Source organism: Narcine bancroftii, chromosome 9 (genome assembly GCF_036971445.1).
Source record: "Narcine bancroftii isolate sNarBan1 chromosome 9, sNarBan1.hap1, whole genome shotgun sequence".
Taxonomy (NCBI): Eukaryota; Metazoa; Chordata; class Chondrichthyes; order Torpediniformes; family Narcinidae; genus Narcine; species Narcine bancroftii.
The window spans coordinates 46,684,522-46,700,047 of NC_091477.1; the positions used below are offsets into that span (position 1 = coordinate 46,684,522).

At 44.3% G+C, this 15,526-nt stretch overlaps 1 protein-coding gene across 7 annotated transcripts in view; it reads left to right on the plus strand.

Moving 5' to 3' along the window:
- The window catches only part of LOC138743494 (serine/threonine-protein phosphatase 2A 55 kDa regulatory subunit B beta isoform), a 220,026-nt gene that overhangs the window by 172,071 nt on the left and 32,429 nt on the right, over positions 1-15,526 (plus strand). For 6 of the 7 annotated variants that reach the window (XM_069898969.1, XM_069898972.1, XM_069898973.1 and 3 more), the window contains one exon: positions 14,829-15,006. In XM_069898969.1, coding sequence (XP_069755070.1) covers positions 14,829-15,006 — 178 coding nt within the window. Of the gene's footprint in view, positions 1-2,697; positions 2,952-14,828; positions 15,007-15,526 lie in introns of those variants that run through there. The other variant, XM_069898974.1, reaches the window with a different exon arrangement.

The window sequence follows — 15,526 nt, forward strand, 5'->3', positions numbered from 1 at the left end:
TGGATTGAGAGGCAGGAAGCTAGCAGGGAAAGGATAGCAACAGTTTTAGTCATTGGACAAGTAATGATATGATGATGTTCTAAGCACATATCCAAGGGTATAAAAAATCACCATTTTGCTGATAACGGCAGAATGCATTCTCCGGCTAACATCGTTAGTCGCAAGTGTTACAATCCGGTAATAAAGAACAAAGAACCCTGATTTCTTCTTCTGGTCTTTAGACAAACTCTGCCCATGTCTCTCTCTGCCGTCCTCAACATCCCAGCTCCTCCCTGATCCTGTAGTCCACCATTCCCGACGCCTTGCTTGCCCATTGCCACCTCCATCTCTGGTCCCCACATAAATCAGCCTTACCAAGTGAGTGCCTTTTATTCCCCTCCTCCCCATTGTCACCGTTGCCACCTTCACCAGCTCTCCAGGGCTTGTCAGTTGTGCTGCCCGCTGGCCTCTGCCTGACAGCACTCCCGCCTCCTCACTCGCAGCTCTCTCCAGGCTCCCTGTAACACTGCCCTCACTTACTCCCACCAGGTATGTTTTCCACCCACGAGATGGTCCGGGGCTCCTCTCTCACTGCCATCACAGCCGACACTTGAGTAGGCCTGAGGTCGGCCTCCTCACTTCCACCATGAGGCAATCCTCTGCCATTTTTTCTTTTGTCTTGATTCAGCCCTTTATTCTTTCTTCCCATTTTCTCTTGTACCTTTATTATTTCTTGTATGTTTTCTTTTTATCTTAACTGTTTTTCAAAGTGGATTTTTTTTTTCTGTCTTTCTTCTGGGGAGCTCTGCTTTGCACTGACTGCCTCTCTGACTCCATCTTGACATCCTCCATCTTGAATGATTCTTGAACAGTTGCAGTCTCCCATCCTATTAGAAGCTCAACTTATAAGGGCTACTGGGCAATACGCAAAAGTGCTTGAGAAACACAGCAGGTCACGCAGCATGTATAGGAAGTGAAGGGTAACCAATGTCTTGGCCGTAAGCTTTTCATCAGGGTATGACCAAAAGACAGGCAACTGCCAGAATAAAAAGATTATGGGTAAGGAGGGGGGGGGGGGGTGGGGGGAGAAGAAGAGTAGAAGGAAGAAAGGGCAGAGGGAGAAGCACAGGCTAAAAGGTAAAAGGACATAGGTGGAGTTGGGTGAGAGGATAGGAGAGTAAAATGCTGATGTATAAGGGGGAGAGTAGCTCTCTGATAGAAGAAGGAAGAGAATGGGGTGGGGAGCTGGAGGAAAGGAGAGGGAGAGGAAAAGAAAGACATGGGGAAGGGGGTTGAAAGTGATTCTAGGCGATTACATGATTATTGAGCTTGAGTGGCAGGAATTATATAGAGAAGCAGAAAAGGATGACTCCCCTTTGAAGAGGAAAAGGACTTGTGTCCCTCATAACCATTTCTCACTAGCTACAGTAGTTCACCCCCTCCTTTACAAACCCCAACCCCACCCCTTCTCTTTATTGCACACTCTTTTAATGTGGAAATGGATGTGTTGCAGACTTGGAAACAATTATTATAAATTTTGAAAATACAGCAAGGCAGAAGCCCTTTCCTACCCATGAAACTCCTGCTGCCTGATTACATCCAATTAACTGACCAACCCCGTACGTCTTGAGAGTGGAAGGAACTGGAACACCCAGGGAAACCCACTCACGTCATGGGGAGAGTGTACAAAATCCTTACAGACATTCTGACCTGAAGGTTAAGTCTTCATTATTTTTACCAGTTTAAAAGGACAGAAGTTCATCATCTAAATCCCCATTTTCCTAGCAAAAACCTGTCTCAAAGGTCCTGGAATTAAAGTGGGAGTGGCAGGAACGTGAAAAATCTGGAAAACAATAACAAAAACCCAATCATAAAATTGGATTAACCTTCAGGTATTCTGCTGACAGTTTTGTCATTCTCAAATCGACCTTTCATCCTTTCTGTCAATTCAAACATTTTCCACTCTATCTAGCCCTTTGTTCTCTTCTCCCTGCATACTTCAGAAATGCCTAAATGCCTGAGTAACTGCTTTGCATCGTGAATGTGAGCTGGAATTAAAATTGGTGGCATTAAACTATCAGAAAGTGTCATCTGTTTGTCACTGGGAACTATCAGCTGTCTCCTGGAGTGTTGACAAATCCAGACATTTTTAAGTTCCTGCCCAGTCTTTCTCACTTCCTGGAAGCACTAATCATGCAGTTTCATCTTTAAAGTGCCACCACATAACTACTCTGGGACCACCAAAAGATTTGTCTGCCTCATGTTTCTTTGCACTAATTTCTACTATGAATATATATCTACCTTTTATAATTATTAATTTTTTTCTCTTGTCATTTGTTTATTAGTTCTTGTTTATTATCATCTAACTATGTATGCAACCTGATGAAACAGCGTTTCTCCAGACACACACATAAACATACAGGGCCAGTCCTGCCATTAGGCCAACTAGGCAGCTGCCTTGGGCACAGACTTTTATGAGTATTATGTGGTGGTACTTTAAAAATAAACAGACAAGATTAGTGCTTCCAGGAAGTGAGAACGATGGGCGGGAACCTAAAAATGTCTGGATTCGTCAACACTCCTAGAGACAGTTGGTAGCACCCAGTGACAAACAGATGACACTTTCTGATAGTTCAATGTCACCAATTTTAATTCCAGCTCACATTCGCGATGCAAAGCAGTTAATCAGGCATTTAGGCATGTCAGGGTGGCCAGACGTCCTGTTTTAGGCTGGACAGTCTGGCTTTTGTGGTGTTCCAGGGTCCGTAGGCCGTGCGTGGCCACGTTTTTTCTTTTGCGCGTGCACGAATGCCAGCCGGTGCGTGCATGATGGGCTAGTTACTGGCGCCAGTTGGCACATGCGCGGTGGGCCCGCAGACAGGGGAACGTTTAGCGCAGGTGTGTAGTTCCGACGCATTTGGTAGTGCTTAAATCGACGTCGAGTGCAGTAATGTGGGAGGCTTCAAAGGAGGGTGAGGAAATATTCATTTCTTTCAGTTCTTTATTTATACTGCATGAATGCATGTATTGCATGGCCTTGTATCAAAACTTGTCATTCTGTGGTACAAATGAAAAGTTGTACAGTGTTTGGAATTAAATTTTTTAAAGGTTTGTAGAATATCTGTCCCTTTTGATCCAGAGTTAAAGATCAAGAAACAATGGTTCGCTACCTAGGAAAAGATATTCAAAATGAGCTTATGCAGCTTCGAGCAGGCGCTATAAAACAGCAAATATTAACATACAAACTTCGCCAAATACCGTTCAATTATTTTGAACTGCACACCTGATGTTCGTCAAATTGAGCAAATGACAATGATTGTATGTTTTAAAAAATTATTTAATTGTTTGCATCATTACAGGAAGAAATGAATAAAACATTAATCAAATATCTATAGCAAATGATACAAAAAATGTACTTTTTATATTTTCTCCCCCTCCCACCCAAAAGTAAAAGGAAAAAGAAACACCTACCATTTAATATAAAATAATATTAACATAGACAATCATTAATTGTTATTAAAAATTACTAATTAAGAGGAGTGGATAAGATAGAAGAGGTGGATGGAAAATTATCCATAAAATCCATAGATGGTTTTCAAATACTACAAAAATTTTCATTTTGATTCCTTAAACTATATATAATTTTTTTCCAAAGGAATACAATTTTGCATCTCATTATACCATCTACTTAATAACGCTTCTCCACTTAATAACACTTCTCCATCATCTTTCCATGATATCGCTAGACATTTCTTTGCAGTTGCTATTGCAATACTTTAAAAATTTTCTTGGGTCTGTCTAATTTCAATTTTGTATCCTTTTCATAAATAGCTCCAAGTAAAAATATTCTTGGAAATGATAATCAGATAATGTGATGCCTGAGCATGAAGTTAGCATAAGAGAACACTTCTTGGGGTTTGTTCCACTCAAGGAGACTACAGGTGCCTTTACGACAGAATCTCTTCTTGGACAGCTTGAGCAAATGGGATTACCAATTGAGAATCTGCGTGGTCAGGGTTATGATAATGGGAGTAACAGGAAAGGCAAAGAAAATGGCGTACAAAAGAGAGTCCTGGACAAAAACCCACTTGCCTTTTTTGTGCCCTGTGATGCATATGCTTTAAACTTGGTAGTCACTGGAAGCAAATCGTTTCTTCCGTTTGGTTCAAATTCTAACTAGTTATATATCAGACATGGGTATAACTTTTAACCCATTGAGTGAAACAAGATGGGAGAATCGTATTGATGCTTTGAGACCAGAAGCCCATCTGGAAATACTTCCTGAATTGAAGCTAAGGTCCTTGTTAATGCTATTTGTAAGTTCAAGTTCGTGGTATCCCTTGTTATATGGCACAACATCCTTTTTGAAATCAATCGTACAAGCAAGCTACTACAAAGTAAGGAAGCTGATTTAAATTCAGCTGCAAGACAATTGAAAGTGACCTTGTGGGCTGCAGGTGTGATGAGGGTTTTCAACTGGTTTTGACTGATACTCCTGAGATTGCGAAGGAACTAGAGATACTACCAAACTTTGCGACAGAACAAGTTAGAAACAGGAGAAAGAAACAGCAGTTTGAGTATGAGGCCCAGAAAGAGGCACCATGAGATCTAATGCAGAAATTCAAAGTAGGTTTCTACTATACTGTCTTAGACATGGCCATACAATCTGTTGAAGAGAGATTCCAACAGCTGCAATATAATTCCCTATTAGATTTCCTGTATGATATATACAGTATAAGGAAAAAATCTACTGAAGATGTACTTAAGGGCTGTAAGAATTTGGAAAAAAATCATTGATGCTTAATGGAATCAAACTCATTGATGCAGAAGATCTGTGCTACAAACCTATAGAAATAGCTCGAAGACTTCCAATGTTTACGCTGCCACAAGGAATACTTTGTTTCATACTGTAACAAAAACTCCTGGATAATGTGCCCAATGTTTTTGTTGCTCTAAGGATCCTTCTCACATTTCCAGTATCATTGGGCAAGTGGTGAATGTACTTCCTCAGGCTTATAAAAACTTACATACGCTCAACAATGTTGCCCCAGAGACTGGATGGTTTGGCAACTCTATCAATTGAATATGTCCAGGCATCAGCCCTTGATCTGATTGAATTGGTGACAAAATTTGCAAAGGAAAAGACTGGCAAAGTGAGATTTTGATGTGCCTGAAATTGAAGCTTTTATGAGACTTAAATTTTAACAACACCATTCGCAAGATTATTACCTCCAAAAATCTGTTTTTTGTTTGTTTCTCTGTCTGTCTGAAAGCAAAATATTGTCCTATGACGGGTTGGTTACGCCAAATAACCTTAAAAGGTGTATGGGCTTAAAGGTGTGTGAAGTAAAAGGTTTTAATGTTGTATTGCCCTGAGTGGAGGGATGTGTTCTACCAAGTGCCCTTTAGTTCAAAATGATCTGCCTGCCAAAATATTTTCATTTGTATTTGAGAAAGATGATCAAAGATCGATGTATTACTTATTCTTGCAATTTAAAATAAATTTAGCAGTTTCAAATTTTGTGCTTTTAATTTTTTGAAAATCATATTTGGCAACTTTTTTGGAGGATTCAAGTAGTTGGCAAAATCGTCTGGCACCGGCCCTGGACACATAACACACAGCACATAGTAATCAGATATACACGATGATATAATTTAAAATAAACCTATATAAATATTTTGGAATGATTGACTGTTCATCAATCTCACCGAGTGCAGGAAGAAGCTCTTTCCTAGCCTGGCTGTCTTGACTTTGATGTTCCTGCACCTCCTTCTTGATGGTAGTGGGCCCACCTGTACATCTGCAGCAAGCAAGAGGAATTTTAGTGCATTTGGCGCATCTTCTTCTTCTTTGGCTTGGCTCCCAGAATCACAGTGCGGCTTTCACGCAAACAGAGGAACTACTGACATGGTCTTTGCCCTCAGACAGCTCCAAGAAAAGTGCAGAGAACAAAACAAAGGACTCTACATCACCTTTGTTGACCTCACCAAAGCTTTCGACACCGTGAGCAGGAAAGGGCTTTGGCAATTTGGTGCATGGTACTTATGCATTTGACAATGAACACCTGTCTTTCCACCATCATCATCTGTGCACCCACAATGACCCTGGTCATCAAGCTGCCTCAGAAAAATATAGCACCAGCCAATGGCCAATATCATGGGGGCTTACAACCTACAGTATATAATCTACATTTCCACAAAGGGTCTAATTGGAAATATATGACTCCCTGATTTTCAACTTTTGCTATTTTGCGTGAATGTTCTTGCTCTATGAAATTATTTTATTTTAATGCTTGGTGTGCCCCCTCTGCTCAGAGACATACATGGTACTGAATCAACCATTATGCATCTTGCCTAGAATTCTCAATTTATGAAACAAAACTTGAAGCAGGAATGCCATTAAACTTAGTGTCCTGTTCTCAGTGAAGAAGTCTTTGTCTCTGGCTTGGCTTCGCGGACGAAGATTTATGGAGGGGTAATGTTCACATCAGCTGCAGGCTCGTTTGTGGCTAACAAGTCCAATGCAGGACAGGCAGACATGGTTGCAGCGGTTGCAGGGGAAAATTGGTTGGTTGGGGTTGGGTGTTGGGTTTTTCCTCCTTTGCCTTTTGTCAGTGAGGTGGGCTCTATGGTCTTCTTCAAAGGAGGTTGCTGCCCGCCGAACTGTGAGGCGCCAAGATGCACGGTTTGAGGCGATATCAGCCTACTGGCAGTGGTCAATGTGGCAGGCACCAAGAGATTTCTTTAGGCAGTCCTTGTACCTCTTCTTTGGTGCACCTCTGTCACGGTGGCCAGTGGAGAGCTCGCCATATAGCATGATCTTGGGAAGGCGATGGTCCTCCATTCTGGAGACGTGACCTACCCAGCACAGTTGGATCTTCAGCAGCGTGGATTCGATGCTGACGGCCTCTGCCATCTCGAGTACTTCGATGTTAAGGATGAAGTCGCTCCAATGAATGTTGAGGATGGAGCGGAGACAACGATGTTGGAAGCGTTCTAGGAGCCGTAGGTGATGCCGGTAGAGGACCCATGATTCGGAGCCAAACAGGAGTGTGGGTATGACAACGGCTCTGTATGCGCTAACCTTTGTGAGGTTTATCAGTTGGTTGTTTTTCCAGACTCTTTTGTGTAGTCTTCCAAAGGCGCTATTTGCCTTGGCGAGTCTGTTGTCTATCTCGTTGTCAATCCTTGCATCCGATGAAATGGTGCAGCCGAGATAGATAAACTGGTTGACCGTTTTGAGTTTTGTGTGCCCGATGGAGATGTGGGGGGCTGGTAGTCATGGTGGGGAGCTGGCTGATGGAGGACCTCAGTTTTCTTCAGGCTGACTTCCAGGCCAAACATTTTGGCAGTTTCCGCAAAACAGGACGTCAAGCGCTGAAGAGCTGGCTCTGAATGGGCAACTAAAACGCCATCATCTGCAAAGAGTAGTTCACGGACAAGTTGCTCTTGTGTCTTGGTGTGAGCTTGCAGGTGCCTCAGATTGAAGAGACTGCCATCCGTGCGGTACTGGATGTAAACAGTGTCTTCATTGTTGAGGTCTTTCATGGCTTGTTTCAGCATCATGCTGAAGAAGATTGAAAAGAGGGTTGGTGCGAGAACGCAGCCTTGCTTCACGCCATTGTTAATGGAGAAGGGTTCAGAGAGTTCATTGCTGTATCTGACCCGACCTTGTTGGTTTTCATGCAGTTGGATAACCATGTTGAGGAACTTTGGGGGGCATCCAAGGCGCTCTAGTATTTGCCAAAGCCCTTTCCTGCTTACGGTGTCGAAGGCTTTGGTGAGGTCAACAAGGGTGATGTAGAGTCCTTTGTTTTGTTCTCTGCACTTTTCTTGGAGCTGTCCGGCACATACAGAATCAGTGTAAGAAGAGATCTGAGATGGTAACTGCGGGGGCATAAACTGCCATTTGAGGACTCACTCAGCGGTGGGCGGGGATCAGGTGCTATACCTGCCATGGAGCTCCTCTGTCTGCCACGCTGTCACACTTTCCCTTCCCTCCGGGGTGTTTCAGATACACTTTACATGGGGTGAGGGTGAAACGATTTAATATATTTATTGTATATAGTAGGAAACAAAACCATGTGATTCATTTTGGTGACACTCTCTCTGATGGCATCACCTGCTGCAGCCCACAACTCCTAGTGGCACTAGTGCTGCAGGTGGATGGGGGGCACCCTAGTTCATTTGGTGGGGGACATGGCCCGAGAATGCCCCCCCCCCCATGACACCAAGCCTGGGCACATAGAAGTCACAATGTCATAGAACACAGAACAGGCCCTGCAGCCCAACTCATCCAATTTGCCAGTATTCTGGGCTTGTCCTCTTTCCCTGCATTTAGTGAACAGTCTTCTGAGGACTTCTTTTCCGAATTACATTTGAACATTGTAGTTGTATCCAGTTCTGTTCAGATGCAGATGCCATTAGAGACTACAGATGCTTCAGTTTGGAGCAAAGAACCAACTGTAATGTGGATCTGTTGGGACCAAGGAAATATTCAGGAAACTGTTGCCAAATGGGATTTGCTTGGGTAGGCATAGACATGTTGGGCTGAAGGGCCTGTATTCATAATCTACAATAATGTTGCATGTGCTGAGTTTAAATTGCAACATTTCATCCCACTGAAAGTTATCAACCCCCCCCCCCTCAGAATTGTTCCACGTTTCATCAATGATTATAAAGCTTGAGAGATACAACAGGGCAGCACGTTTGGCAGTTAACGCAAAGCCTTTACAGCGCTAGCGATCGGGACCGGGGTTCCGCACTATCTATAAGGAATTTGTACGTTCTACTGTGCCTGCATGGGTTTTTCCCAGGGGCCCCTGTTTCCTCTCACTGTTTGAAACGTACTGGAGGGGTGGGGGGGGGGGGGTAAGTAAATTGGGTGTATATTGGGTGACACGGACACGTGGGCTGAAATGGCCTGTTACTGTGCTGTATGTCTAAATGAAGAAATTTAAATTTATGGAAACATTCCCTCTGGCCCATCTAGCCTATACTAACCATTAAGCAGCCATTGATGCCAATCCTATATTTTATCCTTCTGGACATATTTTTCCAGACACCCTTAATCCTAACAGTATAAACATTGAGATTTCTAATTTTAGGTTCCCCCCCTCCCCCATCTGATTCTACTGTTTCCATCTCGAACTACTATATACAATAAATATATTAAATCGTTTACCCCCTCCACCTTCACCCCATGTAATGTGTATTAATACATGACAACAAGGTAACCTTGATCTTAATAGTCTCACTACCTATTTCTCCACCTGCCACACTTTCTGTCCTGTATCCTATCACTTCTGGGCCCTTCTCCCAGCTTTATGTAGGTAATTTTGCCGATTCTAACTTAGTCTTGAAGAAGGGTCTCGACCCAAAATGTGGACTGACCATTTCTACCTGTGGATGTTGTTAACCTGCTCAGTTCTTCCAGGAGTTCTTTGTCTGCTCAAGATTCCAGCAACTGCAGCTTTTGTGTTCCTCTATGTGTTATCCTCTCCACATTCCCATCAAGAGCCCCCATCTGCACACTAGGGACAATTTACGGTGATCATCCAACCTATAAACTTGCACATCTGTGGGAGGAAACTCCTACACAGACACATGGAGAGCATACAGACTCCACAGAGCCAGTAGTGGAGGTCAGGATTGAAGCTGGTTCTCTGACGCTAGGAGTCTGCAGCTCTACCAGCTGTGTTACTGCACCATCTGCTGTGGCAAAATGCCACAAAGCATTCTTCCTCAAAAGAAGTTTAAAAGATCATGCGCCTTATTGATGTAGCCCTGCCGTCAAGTCAGTTCTTTCACTTCCTCTCTAGGAATTTCTCTGCTGATGTCATTATCAAGTGGCTGTTAATCTGCAAACAGCAGGACAATGATCCTCATCGCCCTCGTCTCAACCTCTTCTCACCTCCTTTCAGGTAGAGGTACAGAAGCCTAAAGTCTAGCATCTCAAGGTTCAAGAACAGTTCTTAGTCAGCAGCTCTTGAAGCTCTTCATACTACCTTGAGCCAAACCATACTCCTACACCGAACTGTCTGCACTATTGAAATGTGCCTTTTTTGACTTCCACTAATGATGACTGTGAATATTAATCTATCCTTTTATACTTATTATCTTTGCTTCTGTTACATGGTAACTTAATTAATGTTATTGTTTGTTGTGTATCTTATGTACCTGTTTGGCTACAGCAAGCAAGAATTTCAATGCACCTGTTTATTGCATTTGTTTATATGTCAATAAGCTCTCACAACTCCGAACTCTTGACCAAGGTCTCACTGAAAGACCAGTTTTCATGTGATGACTTACATTAGGATTTGTTTTATTTAGCTGAAGGATGATCACCAATATATACTGTTGACTGAAAAGTTGGCAAGGCTTCTGAACTCCCTGCCGGTTAGGTTCAGATAACGCTGTTCCGGTGTTGGCACCCAGCAATCTCCAGCAGCAGTTCAGCGCAGTTCTAGTAAGCCAGGATCAGTCTTGACCTCTGGAGCTGCCTGTGTGTATGGAATTTGCATGTTCTCCTGGTAGGATTCCTCCCGCTTTCTCCCCCACATCCCAAAGACTTGTGGCAAGGCTAATTCCCCAGTATAAATCACCTCTTAAGGGGAGGAAATAAAATTTGCAGGGGATCACATGGAAATTTCTCTGCTTGGAGCCAGTATGGAAGAGACAGGTGGAATGGTCTCAATCTTTTGATTATGATCGAGAGTTTACAGGCATGCTCTAAAGTTCTTATTTGCTGCAGCCTGAGAGGTACTTTGTGACAACGACTACAATAGTATAGATTGTTAAATTAAAAAGTGATGATAAATACCAAATATAGATAGATAGCAAAGGATGAGTGATAGGAAGAGGTTGAGTGGGCTAGGGCTTTATTCCTCGGAGCGCAGGAGGATGAGGGATATGGGTGAATGCAGACGGGGGAATCAGTCACCTGAGGACGAAGATTTAAAGTGAGGGAAGAGAAATTTAACAAGAACCTGAGAGGTAACTTTTTTTACACAGAGGGGTGTGTGTGTATAGAGCGGGCTACAGGAGGAGGAGGGGTGAGGGTGTATGGAGTGGGCTGTTGGAGGAGGCGGTTGAGGCAAGTACTATTGTAATTTTTAAGAAAAAAATTGGATGGATCCATGGATAGGATAGTTTTAGAGGGATATGGGCCAAACACAGGCAGGTGGGACAAAAGTGGTTGGGACATTTGGTCTGATGTGGGAGAGTTGAGCTGTTTCTACACTCTCTGACTAATAGCTAGATAATGGATAAGCTTTATTGCAAGAAGTAAGTGAATAAGCAAGCATGTCCATAAAGTAGATTGCTATACCTCCATTACTTAAACAAAAGATTCTGAACGTCACCTCCCAAATAGTTGTTGGGGGTTTGGAGCTACTTTGAGCATGTGGATGAATAAACTCAGCCCTAATCAGTCCAGGTGAAATTTGGGACCTGCAAGGTTGTGAAGTGGATTAAAGGTTGGGAGGTAAGTTTTCAGCCAAAGAAGAGACAGTTGGCTGCAGAAATTGCAGAAAGGGTGAAGCGGCAAAGCCTGAGTTACCCATGAAAAGTCATTCATCTTGCTGTAGATTCTGCTCAAAAGCTGTTCAACTGTGCTTAATTCATTGCACTCGGTGAGCTCCAAAGGTGCAAGACTAATTAGGGATGGGTCACAGAACTTCATTCAGTGGTTTAGTCTGAATTGAGCCAGCAGATCCTGCTGCTGAGGTTTCAATGCCCTTCTCCTGCAGAGGCAGCTGCAGAAATAACAGTCGGGTTTGCCTCATCTCTGAGCAAACATATCAAACTGGTTCCCCAGGCACTCAGCAGTATCCAACCACACCAAATGATGCATCATTGATTTTTGTCAGGGCAAATTAGCTGACGTGCCTTTCAAAGACAGAGCTGGCAGGCTGTTCTGCTTTCACTCCACTTGTGTATTATAACATCGACGCAGCATCTTTGCGTGAACTCTCTCTAAGATATGTGGACCATTTACAATCACACACACTTACCTGCATACACCTATTTGCACATATTTACATATGGCCCGCGTCAGTTTTATTAAACTCTTCCTTTTGATCTATGGACTTAAAATCAGGCCTTTCAAGTTGCATCTAAATGCATGTGTGATTACACTGTGCTAAAACGAGTATATATTGAATTCATATGGATACATGTACACCCGTATACATACACACACACTTATTCTTCTTTGGCTTGGCTTCGCGGACGAAGATTTATGGAGGGGGTAAAAAGTCCACGTCAGCTGCAGGCTCGTTTGTGGCTGACAAGTCCGATGCGGGACAGGCAGACACGATTGCAGCGGTTGCAAGGGAAAATTGGTTGGTTGGGGTTGGGTGTTGGGTTTTTCCTCCTTTGCCTTTTGTCAGTGAGATGGGCTCTGCGGTCTTCTTCAAAGGAGGTTGCTGCCCGCCAAACTGTGAGGCGCCAAGATGCACGGTTTGAGGCGTTATCAGCCCACTGGCAGTGGTCAATGTGGCAGGCACCAAGAGATTTCTTTAGGCAGTCCTTGTACCTTTTCTTTGGTGCACCTCTGTCACGGTGGCCAGTGGAGAGCTCGCCATATAACACGATCTTGGGAAGGCGATGGTCCTCCATTCTGGAGACGTGACCCATCCAGCGCAGCTGAATCTTCAGCAGCGTGGACTCGATGTCCACACACACTTATACACTTACTTGTACCTGTCTGCATTCTTTAGTTGTTCACACTTGCAAACTGATACATGCTCATTCAACACACATTCTGTTACAATCATCTCACCATTGTCAATTGTCCCCTTCCAATTTGGTGGTATCTGCAAATTTTGAAATCTTGTTTTGACTCCAGAGTCCGATATAAATCACAAACAATAGTTCCTACATGGATCCTTGTGGAACTCCACTCTCCCTACAGACAGTTGCCCTGATCCCTTTGCTGCCGAACCTGCTCACAGACCATCCTGCCGCTGACTCTCCTTCTTCTGATATTCATTCGATCGTACAATGTGATGGAACTGACTGAAGGCCTTGAGAAAACTCATGTGAATGCTGGGCCCTTTGTTGAGTGCAAGGTCTAGACTGCAAATGTTTAATGATGTGAGGCAGAAAATGTGAGTCCAGGGCTTTCCTCTCCAAGAGCTACAGTTGGCTGCTTTCCTGCAGTGTTATTCAATTTTTGCTCCCACTCCACCCATCCCAAAGATTGAATGTAAATCCCCAGTGAATTCCTCCCCTCCTCCCCACCCACCTCTCCCTCAATCCTAGAGCAAGCCATAAATTCCAGGATCTTTCTCAGCTTGCCAGTTGTTCTGATTGATGTGAAGCTTAAGCCATTGGTTAACGTTCAGTGGTTTTCATCATGCGTGGTATTCATCCTATATAGTCAGTAAATCTAGGGGACCAAGGCTGGGTAACCCCCCCCCCCCCCCCACAAACCCCAGCCAGTTCAGGAGCTGTGCAGGAAGACCCAATGATATCATCAGGCAGTTACAGTACACAAAAGGGCTGGAGAAACTCAATAGGTCATGCAGCAACCATAGAGAGTTAAGGGCCTGGACCCTTCATTGGGAATGTCGAACATCAGGCTGAGTGAAAAGGTGGTGGAGAAGGGGGAGGACATCCAAGATTCATTGCCCCACTAAACCACTGCAAGTCCCACCCACAAACCAGGTCTAAAAACCCTGCGCACAGTAAGCCCTGCACCCAGATCCTGCCACAGCTCCCAGCCACAAACCCCGTCCACAGCACCCAACCACAAACCCCGCCCACAGCACCCAGCCACAAACTCCACCCACAGCACCCAGCCACAAACCCCACCCACAGCACCCACCCACAGCACACAGCCCCCACCCACAGCACACAGCCACAAACCGCACACACGTCACCCATCCTCAGCACCCAGCCCCAAACCCCGTCCACAGCACACATTCACAGCACCCACCCACAGCACCCATCCACAAACCCCACCCACAGCACGCATTCACAGCACCCACCCGCAGCACCCATCCATAGCACCCAGCCACAAACCCCACCCACAGCATCCAGGCCCTGAACCCCTCCACAAACCCCACCCACAGCAGTCAGCCACTCCACCCACAGTCGACAAACTCCACCCACAGGATTCCGTGTCAGTAAACAACCATGTTTGGAGCAGTCCGTTAGCTACCCCTGGATCAACCCCAAAATGAAGCAGGGATTTATAACAACAATATCTTCCATTCAAAGAATTCTTGAGGACCTTTTCCATCCAGTACAAAGTATCTCTGACCCACGACCATGAAGAAGAAGGTACAAGAGCATCAAAATCAGGACTGTCAGGCAGGAAATAGTTTCTTCCCACAGGCTGTGAGTTTGATGAATAGTTTCCTGTAAATCATCCCAAAATATACATTTTCAATTCGATCTCTATGTCTGTTTGTGATTATTATGTGCAGTGTGTAAGTGTGTGCACCATGGACTGGATAAATGTTGTGTAGGTGTAGTCAGATGACAAAGAGCTTGAATTATGAATGGAAGTCTACTTCAGGAGAGATGTTCAGTTTGCAGCTTTGCAGCTATGATACGCCCTGTCATAGGGTTCTGATGGCCATTCTGTTTTTGAGAGCAGTGAAACCTGGCCCTATTCTGTAATGAGTTGACCAACTGTCCTCTTGGCTGCCTTTGGAATTCAAGTTAGCAGGTATCAGAAACCCGCAGTGCACATCCAAAGGAGGCTCTGTCTTCCTCTGCGGAGGACATGATCTTGAGGCTGGAGGGTCAGGCCCAGGGTGGTGGGAAGCTGGTGAAATTTCTGCTTGCCCAGGCTCTTGCAGCTTGTTTCTCAAAGTGATGTGTGTTCTCATCCCCAGGTGCCAGTGCTGAGACCTATGGACCTGATGGTGGAAGCCAGTCCGAGGAGAGTGTTTGCCAATGCTCACACCTATCACATCAACTCCATTTCAGTCAACAGCGACTATGAAACCTACATGTCGGCTGATGACTTGCGAATAAACCTTTGGCATCTGGAGATAACCAATCGAAGTTTCAGTATCCTTCACTTAAAAACCATTATGTTCTTTCCGCTTCACTGTGAGTTCTATAGAATTTGTGCAGCACCGTTAACGCAACACTATTACTGCGCCAGCAACCCATGTTCGAATCCGACACTGGGTGTAAGGTGTTTGTGCGTCCTCCTCCGTGGGCTTCCTCTGGGTTGGTAGGTTCATTGGTCCCATGGGTGTATTTAGGCAGCGCAGGCTTGTGGGACATAGGGCCTGTGCTGTATCTCTAAAATTAAAAGCATAATAAGGTTGCAACTGGAGGCACAGCAATGACGAGTTACTTTCTCCCTATGAAAGGCACGTTTGGTCTGGAGATTTAGGGTGGGAATGGACACATCCTCTCAAATCCCAAAGGTTGATGCATCAATCGGCCACTGTAAATTTCCACTGGTTGATCAGTGAGTGGTAAAATCTAGGAGAAGTAGATGGGAGTGTAGGGAGAATGAAATGGGATTGTTGTCGGGGTAAAACTTGAAAGTTTACTTCATCGTCATTAAAGTATAAAC